We start from the raw sequence: 13,346 nt of genomic DNA, 5'->3' as shown, positions 1-13,346 counted from the left end.
GGCTGAAGTCTAGAAAGCTTAAAATGAGCCATGGTTGGATCTTCCAGCATATATCAAAATCAACACAAAAATGGTTTACTGCCCACAAAATCAAGGTCCTGCCATGGCTGTCCCAGTCCCCTGACTTATCCATAGAAAACCTGTGGAGTGAACTGAAGAGGAAAGTCCACCAGCATGGACCTCAAAATTTAAAGGATCTGGAGAGATTCTGTATGGAGGAACGGTCTCAGATCCCTTACCATGTATTCTCCAACCTCATCAGGCATTATAGGAGAAGACTCAGAGCTGTTATCTCGGCAAAGGGAGATAACACAAAGTATTGACTGAAAGGGTACCAATAGTAGTGGAACACATATATTTAACAAAATATATGTTTGATATCCATGAGAGCAGAGTACTTTTGTGAATTCTTTGAACAAAAAATCAATAGTTTAAACAATACAGACAATCTTTCACAGCCTTCTTTGCTAATATTTGCCCATATTAGTAGAGGGCACTGTACTGTTGTATGAATAGGATTGGTTGTGATCACCACATACAGTATAATCACTGCAAATTTGGTTTCAAAGTTTATCATTCATACAGCTTATAAAATAGCACTTGATCCAGTGCATCCTATTATTTTATATTTTGTTTTGTTTTTGTTATATCGAGAGAAAAGTTATTTGTGGACACAACTTATTGAAGCCATGAGATAATAATCAATGTCATGAAATTGTAACGTGTGCATGGAATGTAGGTTATTTTATCATGCTTTTAATTTGTGTTTTGAGTCATCAAATGAATACTGATGCAAATAATTTGGTTCATTTCACATGCTCTTTTGTAAAGAAAACTTGCCAATGGTTTAAAGGATGACATGCCTGAGTATTCATCTACTATGCTTACAGCTCATGCTAATGAATAATTTTATACATAAAAAATGCAGTCTTCCAGCTAAGCGGTGTCTCATTAACATTATATGTAAAAAATAAATGGATAAAAATTATTATATGTTGTTGTTTTTTTAAAAGGGGGGGGGTAATGGCAAGTTAGCTGATATAAATAGAATAAAGCTCTCAGAGGCATGAGATTATAGGAAAATAATCAACTGCATATGGGCTGTAATGCAGCACCCTGATGTTTATTATTTTCCTGTAACTTCACACCCTATCATATGCCTCACTGCCTTCGTTTGTATTTTGGTGGAATATGAGGACCATACATGTATTTCTTCCTATTTCCTATTAAGTAGTATTATTGCCTCTAGGTACTTCTTTGCTGGGGAGCTATCTTAATTACAGTAATTGTAACTGGGTAAATAATCGATTGTGTGTCCTGTGTGCAGTTTAAAAGAATGCTGAACCGTGAACTTACCCAGCTGTCAGAGACGAGTCGCTCAGGAAATCAAGTGTCAGAGTTCATAGCAAGCACATTTTTAGGTAAGTCTGAGCGTGTCACTGATACACTGATCATCATACATTGCAGTCATTTGTTTGAAAACCTGGGTTTCAAATAATCATCTTACACATTTTGAAAACCACCCAGTCGTTTCTTATTGATTATAGTAGGAATATAAAAGGAAGATTCAACTTAAATATTGGCTGTTGGTAAGACGCAATTCTCTTGAATGTAAATATACTTTTATTGTAATTGTCTTCGGTGTTATGCGTGAATGTTTTTGAATGCATCTATTGCATGAATTGCCTTCGGAATAATAAAACTGGCTGTTTAGATCGGTTCTTGCTATACGTGTAACAATAAGTACTGTAGTATGGAAATCATGTAGATGGGAAAACAAAGGAAAGGCTGGAAACAATCCTAAACACGTTGCCTGGTGTTGCTATGGGGATTGCAGTATTGCCTGTCGGGGTGTATTGTGCGTCAGTGTGGGTTTAAATAATATCGTGACGAACACGACCCACAGTGAAAAGGAAGCATCTGTAAATGATAAACACTAATATTTTGAAGGTACTTTACTGATATTAATATTACCTGCTTTTATGAGGAATCTATGGGACTGTGTTACAGGAAGAGTGAAATAAGTGTGGTGAAAGATGTTCAAAAGTGAATACGTTTTAGTTACTGCTGAATGACTATAAGGAAATATACTGTAGATGTTGATTAAGTACGTGTGCCAGTATAAACGTTATAATGTGTGTAGAGAAATCGCACGATGTGGAGATCCTGTCTCCGCCGCCGAAGGAAAAGGAGAAGAAGCGGCGTCCCATGTCTCAGATCAGTGGCGTGAAGAAGTTGACGCACGGCCCGAGCTTGGCTCCCAGCCGCATACCTCGCTTCGGGGTCAACACCGAGCACGAGAGCCTGCTGGCCAAGGTCAGTCTATTCACACGCACAAAGTTTATGGCCAAACAGTCTCATCTGGGAGACTCTTTTAAAGATAAAGCAATTTGTTTTGTTCAAAGAAAGTAGTACTAAACTGTTTATATATACATACATACATACATATATATATATATATATATATATATATATATATATATATATATATATATATATATATATATATATATATGTGTGTGTGTGTGTGTGTGTGTATATATATATAAATAGCTGTAATATGGTCAGATGTAAAATGCCACGATAGGCTTTCTTGACAGTTTGTTTCCAGTTATGGTTATCTGTAACTGGCATTGTTATTTGATGGTGTAATATTCTACTGTGTCATATGCACAAAAAAAAGGCTAGGTGAGAAATTTTACTATTAAAAAGCTATATTATTATAAATGCTATGACTTGCCAATGACACGTTATTGCCTGAGTCTATAACAGCATCATAAATATATTACATTTGTCATAACATTTGCCATAACATACATGATGACTAGTGTACTATCTTTAACATGTGTATCAAGTGATACAGCAATTATCATTGGGTAGATATAATAACTAGGGATTTATTCATGCCGATTCTAGCACTGGGTATTGGTACGACACCATGCTCATTTTGTTCAGTCTGGCACTCGTAAAAATGATTCGATACCAACATCTGATACCACATGATGCAACTTGCACTCTGCTAAAATATCAAGAGTATACAACACCCTAATACAATACAAGTAGCCAGTTTACTGCTAGCACAAACACAGCCGTAAGCAACACTCACGCTAGGAAATAAAATGTCTACAGACACTGCTAGATAAGTGAAAATAACACCTCATTATCAGTCCTTGACAATGAGGGATTCAGACACAATAATTCATTATTTATCAAATAAAATGTATAGCCATACGAAGACGTAGAAGTGAAGCTGCTCTGCTGTTGATACCCTACTTAGAACCCTACTCCAACCGTACACAGTAACTAATATAGCCAACTAATGCACCTCATTTAAAATCACCAAGATAATGTTATGTTGGTTACTCATTTCGGTATCTGTTTCAACGAAATCAACGAGTACCAAAAAACATGTACTCATATCCGTACTCAGTCTGGTATCGATGCATCCCTAGTAATAATTTTTGTCATCAAATATATGCTAAGTATAGTACGCCATTTACATGAATATATACACGTAACATGAGCTGTCATAATCAATCATTGTGACGGCTATCATGAATATCGGCACTAATATCAACATGACACTGCTTTATCATTGGACATAAACGTCATGGCACGTCACAACTCACAACTCTGCAATGAAACGTTCATGACAGGATTGTGTCATTCTTCTGATGTGTTACAGTTTCATCAAATGGACTTCTTGATCAAACTGATCGTAATAATTTTACCTTTGCTGAAAGAGCCATGAGAAGCTAGCACAAGGTGCATGCATATTGAGAGATTTCATATGAACACAAGCTTTATCATTCTAGGAAATCGAGGACATCAATCGCTGGGGCCTTGATATCTTTAAGATAGCAGAGCATTCAGGGAATCGGCCACTGACGGTGATAATGTACACGATTTTTCAGGTATAAAAACTTGAACCTACCCTGAGTTCCTTGTCTCTGTATATACTGTATACATAGTGACGTACTGTATATCACTGTATGTCATCTTTTTTTTCTAGGAACGAGACCTACTGAAGTGCTTTAAGATCCCAGCAGACACGTTCATCACCTTCATGATGACCCTAGAGGGCCACTACCACACTGATGTCGCCTATCACAATAACATCCATGCTGCTGACGTAGTGCAATCCACACACGTTCTCCTCTCCACACCTGCTTTAGAGGTTCCTTTCTGCTTATATTCTTAAGCAAACTAACGGAGCTGAGATTTTAGTCACGAATAATAATAAGCAATGACCTGTTCTTTATTCCAGGACGTCTTCACTGACCTCGAAATCATGGCTGCTTTGTTCGCTAGTGCCATACATGATGTTGATCATCCTGGAGTGTCAAACCAGTTCCTCATCAACACCAGTACGTTTACGCACAATTATTTCTAAATCCATTATCTATAATCAATTATCTAGCAAGGATCAATTAGAAAATAATCCAAGTAGCTGAATTATAGATAATTCAGTGTGTACCACCTTCATTTGCCGTTCAGTCAGCTTACTCTTTGTTTTCCTTTTCAGACTCTGAGCTGGCTCTGATGTACAACGATGCATCTGTACTGGAGAACCACCACCTGGCCGTGGGATTTAAACTACTACAGGAGGAAAACTGTGACATCTTCCGGAACCTGAGCAAGAAGCAGCGGCAGTCACTTCGCACGATGGTTATCGACATGGTGAGACTCTGATTTGAGATTGAACCTTCAGTGAGTCTAATCTACTGTACATAATGTTATCAAGAGCACAGCTGCATCCGAATATCCCGATTACCCTACTACAGTAGGCGAACAGCAGTACACCAAAGGAGAAGTATGTCCGAATTCTCAGTATTCAAAAAACATCCGTCGAGAAATACCCAGATGACCAACTACTTCTGCCGAGTCCTGCACTATGGATGCTGCGCTATCCCATAAGGCAATGAAGAAGAGCTGTCAGAATCAAAAATGCCAGAAAGCAAAAAATAGTCTGCTCTTTTTACGTTCTAGGTCACATGACAATGCCAACATAGTGGATGTAATGCGTCCATATTGTATTCACGCTACACACTTATACGAGATCAGTATGTACCGTATCGACAGCCGAGCAGTAGGTACTGAATCGAATGCAGTCGGTACTGTCACAGTATGTGATTTCGAACGCAGCCCATAAGTTTCTTTCTATTTGGTCCATCAGCATTTACACTTGATGGCAGAATCAAGTATGTGTGCACCCTTACGACAAAGAAATTTGACCCTTTCATTAGATTGATGTCTCTTCATTATCACGTATATATTATTATAACAAAAACTAGTCAGAGGATAGTGATTATAGTGGATAGTGTATGTTAAGATATAATAATAAAGGTAATTTTAAAAAATGTAAAAAAAGGTTACTAAAACGTATTTAACTTACACCTGGCATATACAAGCTTTTGCTCATTTGAATCAATATTATCAAATGAAATTGTTTATTTATTTCTCACAAGAAGATTAAATTATCTCCCAGTGTAGTAAGACTCGACTGAGTACAATGATCTTCATAACCAGTCATTTTATAGTAATCATACATGGAAAAATAATAAACACATTTGCAAATATTCAAGATGTTTTCACTTGCTAAGATATTATCTAACATATATCTCTCTTGAGTTGAGTGAATGTGATATACATGTGTTTTCCAGTTGGTTTTGCCATATGTTTTGGATTGGTGTTTTATGGCACAAACACCAAACCACATTTTATTATTAACTTCTTGATATTTTCTTGTATATAAGTAAAGTAAATATAAACGGTTTCTTTTTCCCACCTATAAACCATGGAGGGTGTGAACTTTTTTCCCTCCACCATACCTTTCCACTTATTTGAAGCTATGTACTTATTTTATGACTTACTTTAAAACAGGTATTAGCCACAGACATGTCCAAACACATGAATTTCCTAGCAGACCTGAAGACCATGGTTGAGACAAAGAAAGTGACCAGTCTCGGAGTATTGTTGCTGGACAACTACTCGGACAGAATACAGGTCTGAATTACGGTTCTGGTTTTGTAGATTGTTCTAGAGATTCCTTCCAGTGATTTGAATTGCAAGCTCATGTTTCTACCATCCTCTGGCTTTAGGTTCTCCAAAACATGGTCCACTGTGCCGACCTAAGCAACCCTACAAAGCCTCTGGAGATCTACAGGCAGTGGACAGATCGCATCATGGTGGAGTATTTCACCCAGGGTGACCGGGAGCGAGACAAAGGCATGGAGATTAGCCCCATGTGTGACAAACACACTGCTTCAGTGGAGAAGTCTCAGGTACCAAAGCAACATGAGCAGCCAAGTGGTTAATATGTAGGCTGGACTGCAGCTTTATTTTCCGAAACAATGTTTTCGTTTGACAATTTTTGTCAATGTTTTTTCGTCCTTTCGTAAATACTGTGACTGTTATAACAGACAAGAGAAATCTTTCATAAGGAGTGACCTATAGGCAGGTTGATCCACCTTTGATCCGTTCAGGTCAAACTGGTCTAGGCGTCAGACACCGTGGCCACAATTCATGTCTGGCCTTTTTTGTACACTTTTCTGTCCAATACTATTGACTTTTGAGAGCTGCAGTGTGATTGGCTCTCTGACCTTCTGTGTATATACACTTCCATGCATGGAAGCAAGAAATAGTAACTAAATTGAAAAACTAAGTTCATGGCATCGTGTTTTTAAAAGCTATTAGAGAGTTTTGTTTGAAACAGCACTGTGGCTAGTAAAGGGACTTAGCTGTTTGCATTGTCAGTCAGACAACCTCATCTTGTGAGTAGCTGGTTCTTGGCCTTGTTTAATGATGAAAAGTACTAGTGGTCTGAAGAATCAGGTCAGAGTAACCCCTTTAAAAAACATTTTTTGTACAAAAAGAAGGGAGGAATACTAGAAATGATTTCTAATATACAGCTCAGTCTCTCTAATGAATATGAACAGTCATTGTCAATCAAACCTTTATTTAGGTCTTACAGATTGTGACAATGTTGGAATTATGATGTTTAAATATTGAATGATTTTTGTAAATATGAAAAGATCTGGTGACTTAAGTACATGTCTCATTTCTTTTAACACTGCCATATACACATTCAGCTAAGGATCACTATGTGTGAGTTTTAATAATAATAATAATAATAATAATAATACTTAGTAGTAGTAGTAGTAGTGGTAGTTAGTAATACTAATAATTAACTAAGTCAGAAAATATTTTTTGGTATTGCACTGATATCAAAACAAATGTTTTAGACTGAGTGATCTAAAGTGTCTTTGCTAAATGTCTAATCACTGTTTGCCTCCATGTGAAGGTGGGCTTCATTGACTACATCGTGCACCCTCTCTGGGAGACATGGGCTGACCTCGTCCACCCGGACGCACAAGACATCCTGGACACTCTGGAGGACAACCGTGAGTGGTACCAGAGCATGATCCGCCACAGTCCCTCACCCCCGCCTGAGGAACAGGACTCGCATGGTGCCATTGGAGCCTCCACAAGCGAAAAGTTCCAGTTCGAGCTGACGTTGGAGGAGGAGGGGGAGTCAGACTCCGAGAGTCCGCAGGAAGCGGAGCACACCGACCCTGAGAGCTCCGTGACTCGGTGCCGCAGGACGTTGTCTCCTGACACAATGGACAAGGAGGCTGTGAGAGAGCGAGACTAAAGAGACAAAATGTGCATAGCTAGGTGCATGGCACTGCTGTCCTAATGACATGTCTCAGCGATAATTTGCTCCTAAACCTGTGATGAACTTAAGTTTGGCTGTAGCAGACTCCTATTGAGCGATGTGCCCCACACCACCTAATGAGATAACTCCTCATTTCACCTATTAGGCACACATTTCCTGTTTTTCCTGCCAGATAAGCCTTTTAGTCCTAGCTTCTTCAGATGCATTTGTGTCTAGCACACAGGTGGCTGTAATGATCACTCAGTGACTGAAGAGAGATCTGAGGATGGCTCGGCTTCTTCAGGGTCTATTAACAAAGCAAGGAGATCTTCTGAGAAAGAGAGTCTTCCTTCAAAATGATGTACATGTTGTCTATAGAGGAAGTTGTAATATTTATGGGAAGCTAACAGGGTCTAGGAACTTTTTTTTCTTTTCTTTTTTTTTTTGCACCCGTACCATTAGTTTCAGACAAGTAGAAGTTTAGTTTACCTTTTAAATAATTCATTTAGCATTCATTTGTATTTTCAGTATTTTTTTTGTCACTTTGAACAGACAAATTGATCGTGACAAAGTGACAGTCGTGCCAGATATTAGCCTAAGATAAATAATGATGACACTAATAACCTCAGGATATAAATAACGATTTCACTTTAATGTAGCATGGTACCCCTGTATATTACCCAGTGCATCTTTATTATAGACCACTAAAAACCCATTTACACAGATATTCACACTTACACCTCAATATTCACCTTTACATCTTTATGTATCATTAATAATGAATCCGATCTTGCTGTTTTGAAACAGACCATTCAGTGTTAAATCGGTCGAGATGTTAACATTCTGCACACTTGGATAAAGAGGTACTGCTTTGCTCTAACTCAGCATAAAAATAATCAGAGGATCGGTTTATTTTACATTTGTTTTGTGTGAAAATATCAACGGAATGCAAAGCATGTAGATCCCAGTCATGGTGCAAGGTTTTCCGATCTGAATCATTTCAATATGGCTTCAACTAGTTTACGTTATAGCAATGAGGAATCCAAATTGTAAATGTAGCTTTACAATACAGGATATCTGAAAAGTTTTATATGTATATTTCAATGTTTCCAAATGTTTCCTGTGCAAGTAGAAGTTATGGCCTCATTTTACTCTTTAATGCAACTAGTATTACATCAATGATAAATCCATAAATCCTGCATGATTTGCATATTAATCCTTATAATTAACATGCAAAGTCAACTTTTAGTTCTTTTTTTTTTTTTTTTTAGTTGAAACGTCTTTCGTTGACAGGTTAGTCTATTTTCACCTTGGTTCACTGTGTCCTACATGTCCCACAACGTTTTCTGAATGCACTACTTCAATGCTGGATTTCTCATTAATATGAACGTGAATGTCACTGAAAAATGGTGAGTGAAAAAAGAAGCTCTTACGTTTTTTTTTATTCTTAGGAGATAACAGTAAAACCTGATCATTATCCCTTATATTTGATGTCATTGAAAATTCTTTTTCATCCTTAAACTCCACTGTATCTGTGCTAGATGTGTTCTCCTGTGATACCTGAGCAGCAGGCGTCCACTAACTTCTCATGGGAATAACATAAATACAGCATCAACAAACCAATTAGTGTCAGAATCGCTAAGCACATCACAAATGTTTCCATCGAAATATATTTCATGTGTTTCAGGATGGATTTTTCTACAACCCCATTTCCGAAACAGTTGGGACAGTATGGAAAATGCAAAAAAAAATAAAATAAATAATAATAATAATAATCTGAAAATCAATTCACCCTGTACTATATTGAAAACAAATTATTAACACATTATTTGATGTTTGACTTTGTGAATTTAATTTATTTTTTTAAATATATACACTCATTTCAAAAACACTCCAAAAAAGTTGGGACAGTTGACTGTTTACCGCTGTGTAACATCACCTTTTCTTTTAATAACACTTATTAAGCGTTTGGGCGCTGAGTGAAGACACCAATTGGTTAAGTTTAACAAATGGAATTTTTCCCCATTCATCCATTATGCGTTTCTTCAGCTGAGAAACTGTACGGGGCCTTTGTTACCTGTTTTGCACTTCATAATGCGCCACACATTCTCAATCGGAGACAGGTCAGGACTGCAGGCTGGCCACGCTAACACCCGCACTCTCTGCTTATACAACCATGTGCTTGTAATGGGGGCAGAATGTGGTTTGGCGTTGTCCTGCTCTGGGTGGCAGCACATGTTGCTCCAAAATGTGTACATATCTTTCTGCATTAATGATGCCCTCACAGATGTGCAAGTTACCCATGCCATGGACACTGACACACCCACATACCATGACAGAAACTGGCTTTTGGACCTGACGCCGATAACAGCTTGGATGGTCCTTTACCTCTTTGGTCTGGAGAACACGACGGCTGTTTTGTCCAAAAACTATTTGAAATGTTGACTCGTCAGACCACAAAACACAATTCCTCTGTGCTACTGTTCATCTCAGATGAGACCGAGCCCAGAAAAGTCGGTAGTGCTTCTGGACAGTGTTGATGTACGGCTTCTGCTTTGTGTAGTAAAGCCTTAACTTGCATCTGAGGATGCAGCGGCGAATGGTGTTGACTGACAAAGGTTTACCAAAGTATTCCTGAGCCCATGTCAGGATATCCGTTACAGACTCATGACGGTTTTTAAGACATTGATGTCTGAGGGATCGGAGATCACATGCATTCAGAAGTGGTTTTCGGTCTTGCCCTTTACGCACAGAGACTTGACCAGATTCCTTGAATCTTTTAATTATATTGTGCACCATAGAAGGTGAAATGCCCAAAATCCTACAGATTTGTCTTTGGGGAATGTTGCTCTCAAAGTGTTGGATTATTAGCTGATGCATCTGTTGGCAGATTGGCGGACTTCGACCCATCCTTGCTCTTGAAGGACTAGGCCTTACATTTCCATTTCCATTTCCATTTATTCATTTAGCAGACACTTTTATCCAAAGCGACTTACAAATGAGGAAATACAAGCAAAGCGATATATCAAGCAGAGAACAATACAAGTAGTGCTACCATACAAGATCTATTTCTAGAAGAAGCAAAGTGCGCAGAGTAGAGGTGTAAGTGCCAGAATAAGGTTTTGGGGTTTTGTTGGAGCCTTTTTTGGAGGCTCCTTATATATTATGATTAAACGATTGCCTCACCTGTTTCACATCACCTTCTTATTTCAACCTGTCACATTGCTATTAGTCCTAAATTGCCCCTGTCCCAGCATTTTCAGAATTGGGGTTGTATTAATGTTGCTGTTATAAAGTTAATGGCTACATGAAAGATAAACTCTCAAGTCTGGGTGCATAAATATACGTTTCAGTTTCTCATAGAGTGTATATTCTGACCCCGTATAGAATGAACAAGTATAGCTGAGTAGAATATCCAGGGGTACCCATTTCTGATCTTAAATCACCACTTCCACTCACATTTGTGTCGTATGTATTCATTTGACCTAAAGTCCAGTTTTAACAACATTATCTCAAACTTATTACTGACAGCTTGCAAACTGCCACGATTTGCTGCCTCGATTAAGACATGTGAGATATTAGCCTATGATATTGATCTGAGAGTCCTGAGGGGTTTTTTTTTTTCCCTCCAGGAATTTGAACCAGAAATAATTCCAGGACATTTAAAGGGCTAGAGATAAACCAGGATCCAAGACAGCTGACTGAAAACCTTTCCCTGCTGTTCACTGACATAACTTCATTCATGTGACTTTAACAGTGTTTTCCATGAGGGTTTAATCCATATATTTTTGGAATAAACTATAGATGACTAGACATTAATTTAAAAAAAAAACAGACTTATTAAAATATGTAATTACATTATTAGTAGAATTAGTGTTTTGGTGTTTTTGGTCTCTCCTGTATTTCATCACATTAGGTGAATACAGAAATCCCACTTTTCTGTCCTAGAGGAAACACTAAAATTCGGTCAGATGATTTGTGTAGTCCATTTAATGCCACTAAACTGCACTAACATGTGCAGAAATTTCACACACACATGCACAATTGGAGAGCACTCCAATGCCATAATGATCCAGTTTGGTGAAGTTATATGTACAGTAAAAAGGAGCATACCATTTTCATTGTTGTTTATGTTGTTTCATGTCAAATCTTTACTGATACTGATCTGCCACATTTTCTCTTGATTCCCTTTACTGGCAAATCCTGAAATTGCCAAACTTATTTGTTGTGTTAATTTGTTTGATGGCATTGTGTCTTTGGTCTGAAGAATAAGAGTGTTACTTCATGTAAAACGTGTTTTGCCACTCCTGTACCTTTTTCTGTACCTTCATGTGCCACATTCAAAGCCAAAAACTTCAGGTTGTTCTCTAGAACCAACATCAATAAATTAACTTAAGCTGTCTACTTGTGTGTGTGTCTTGTAAGTAGTAAAGGAGGGACAGATTCACAGCAGGACCAGGGTTATTATTCCTATTAAAGGAAAAAGTATCTAAATCAATCAACATGTCAGTAGAACGGGACCACCATGGGACCATGGTGACACTGATATGGTTGTGCCATGCTTCAAGTGTATCAAGTGCAGCAGCATTGGTGGGGTTTTTGAACACCTCAGTGGCGTTGCTGAGGGAGGGGTCTACCAGCCAAAATATCCAGCCAATAGCAGTTCTGAAGTCAAAAACAGATATTGATGAAGGGCTAGGGCAGGGGTCATCAACTCATAGACTGTGTCCAGATGCAGACCCAGCGACGTGTTTCAGTGAATCAAATCGAGCCCTCTGAAAAACGCTGTAGCACAAGTGAATAACCTACGGAAGAAAATGGCCGTAGTTCAGAATTTCTAATGTTTTAAACATGAATCATCACAGCTTTGTAGCAGACCCTCATATGTGGCCAATCACATGCATTTACAGTATGTCAAGAGTTTTCGCAGATTTTAATAGCCTTTTTTTTTTTTTTTTTTTTCATTTACACTCTCTGGTCTGATTAGTGAAATGATGACATGGCTTCTTAGAAGAATAGGAATAGTCGATGACGAAAACAGTGTTTAAAGATGGTTGTGCAGAGAAGTAAAAATACAACCCTCGTCAGCTCAGAGTCCACAGTCAAATGTAGTAACAGGAAGTTTCATATCCGGACCTTTGTAAGCCAAACATTTGATGTAGCTGGACCTTCACAAATTTTAGTTGAATACCCCTGCTCTAGAGTACAATTATCACAAATGGTGAATGAAATATCGTCAGCTATAATCTCTAAATATACAGTGGTGCTTGAACCCTTTAGAATTTGTTTGTGAACCCTTTAGAATTTTCTAGATATCTGCATAAATATGATCTAAAACATCATCAGATTTTCACACGAGTCCTAAAAGTAGATAAAGAGAACCCAATTAAAAAGATGAGGCAGAAATATTATACTTGGTCATTTATTTATTGAGGAACATGATCCAATATTACATATCTGTGACTGACAAAAGTATGTGAACCTTTGTTTTCAGTATGTGGTGTGACCCCCTCGTGCAGCAATAAGTGTGATCAGTCCTGCACATCAGCTTGGAGGAATTTTAGCCCGTTCCACAGTACAGAACAGCTTCAACTCTGGGATGTTACCTAAAGCACTTTTAAGTAGCATTTAAGTGTAGACAGTGTTTAAAAACTTAAGCAACACTCCTGCATCTTGGTGCCAATTTATT

The 13,346-nt window shown here is 38.0% G+C and overlaps 1 protein-coding gene across 8 annotated transcripts in view; it reads left to right on the top strand.

The window, feature by feature from the left end:
• Positions 1-12,059, top strand: part of LOC108271088 (cAMP-specific 3',5'-cyclic phosphodiesterase 4D) — an 86,611-nt gene extending 74,552 nt beyond the window's left edge. For all 8 annotated transcript variants that reach the window (XM_017478347.3, XM_017478343.3, XM_053683429.1 and 5 more), the window contains 9 exons: positions 1,328-1,421; positions 2,144-2,316; positions 3,816-3,914; positions 4,013-4,177; positions 4,268-4,367; positions 4,526-4,680; positions 5,884-6,006; positions 6,102-6,284; positions 7,304-12,059. In XM_017478347.3, the coding sequence (XP_017333836.1) occupies positions 1,328-1,421; positions 2,144-2,316; positions 3,816-3,914; positions 4,013-4,177; positions 4,268-4,367; positions 4,526-4,680; positions 5,884-6,006; positions 6,102-6,284; positions 7,304-7,654 (1,443 nt within the window). In that variant the 3' untranslated portion in view covers positions 7,655-12,059. The remainder of the gene's footprint in view (positions 1-1,327; positions 1,422-2,143; positions 2,317-3,815; positions 3,915-4,012; positions 4,178-4,267; positions 4,368-4,525; positions 4,681-5,883; positions 6,007-6,101; positions 6,285-7,303) is intronic.
• The last annotated feature ends 1,287 nt before the right edge of the window (positions 12,060-13,346 follow it).

Source organism: Ictalurus punctatus, chromosome 10 (assembly GCF_001660625.3).
Source record: "Ictalurus punctatus breed USDA103 chromosome 10, Coco_2.0, whole genome shotgun sequence".
NCBI lineage: Eukaryota > Metazoa > Chordata > Actinopteri > Siluriformes > Ictaluridae > Ictalurus > Ictalurus punctatus.
Note: the sequence above shows the minus strand (reverse complement) of the source record. Positions and strands in the feature narration are given on the sequence as shown.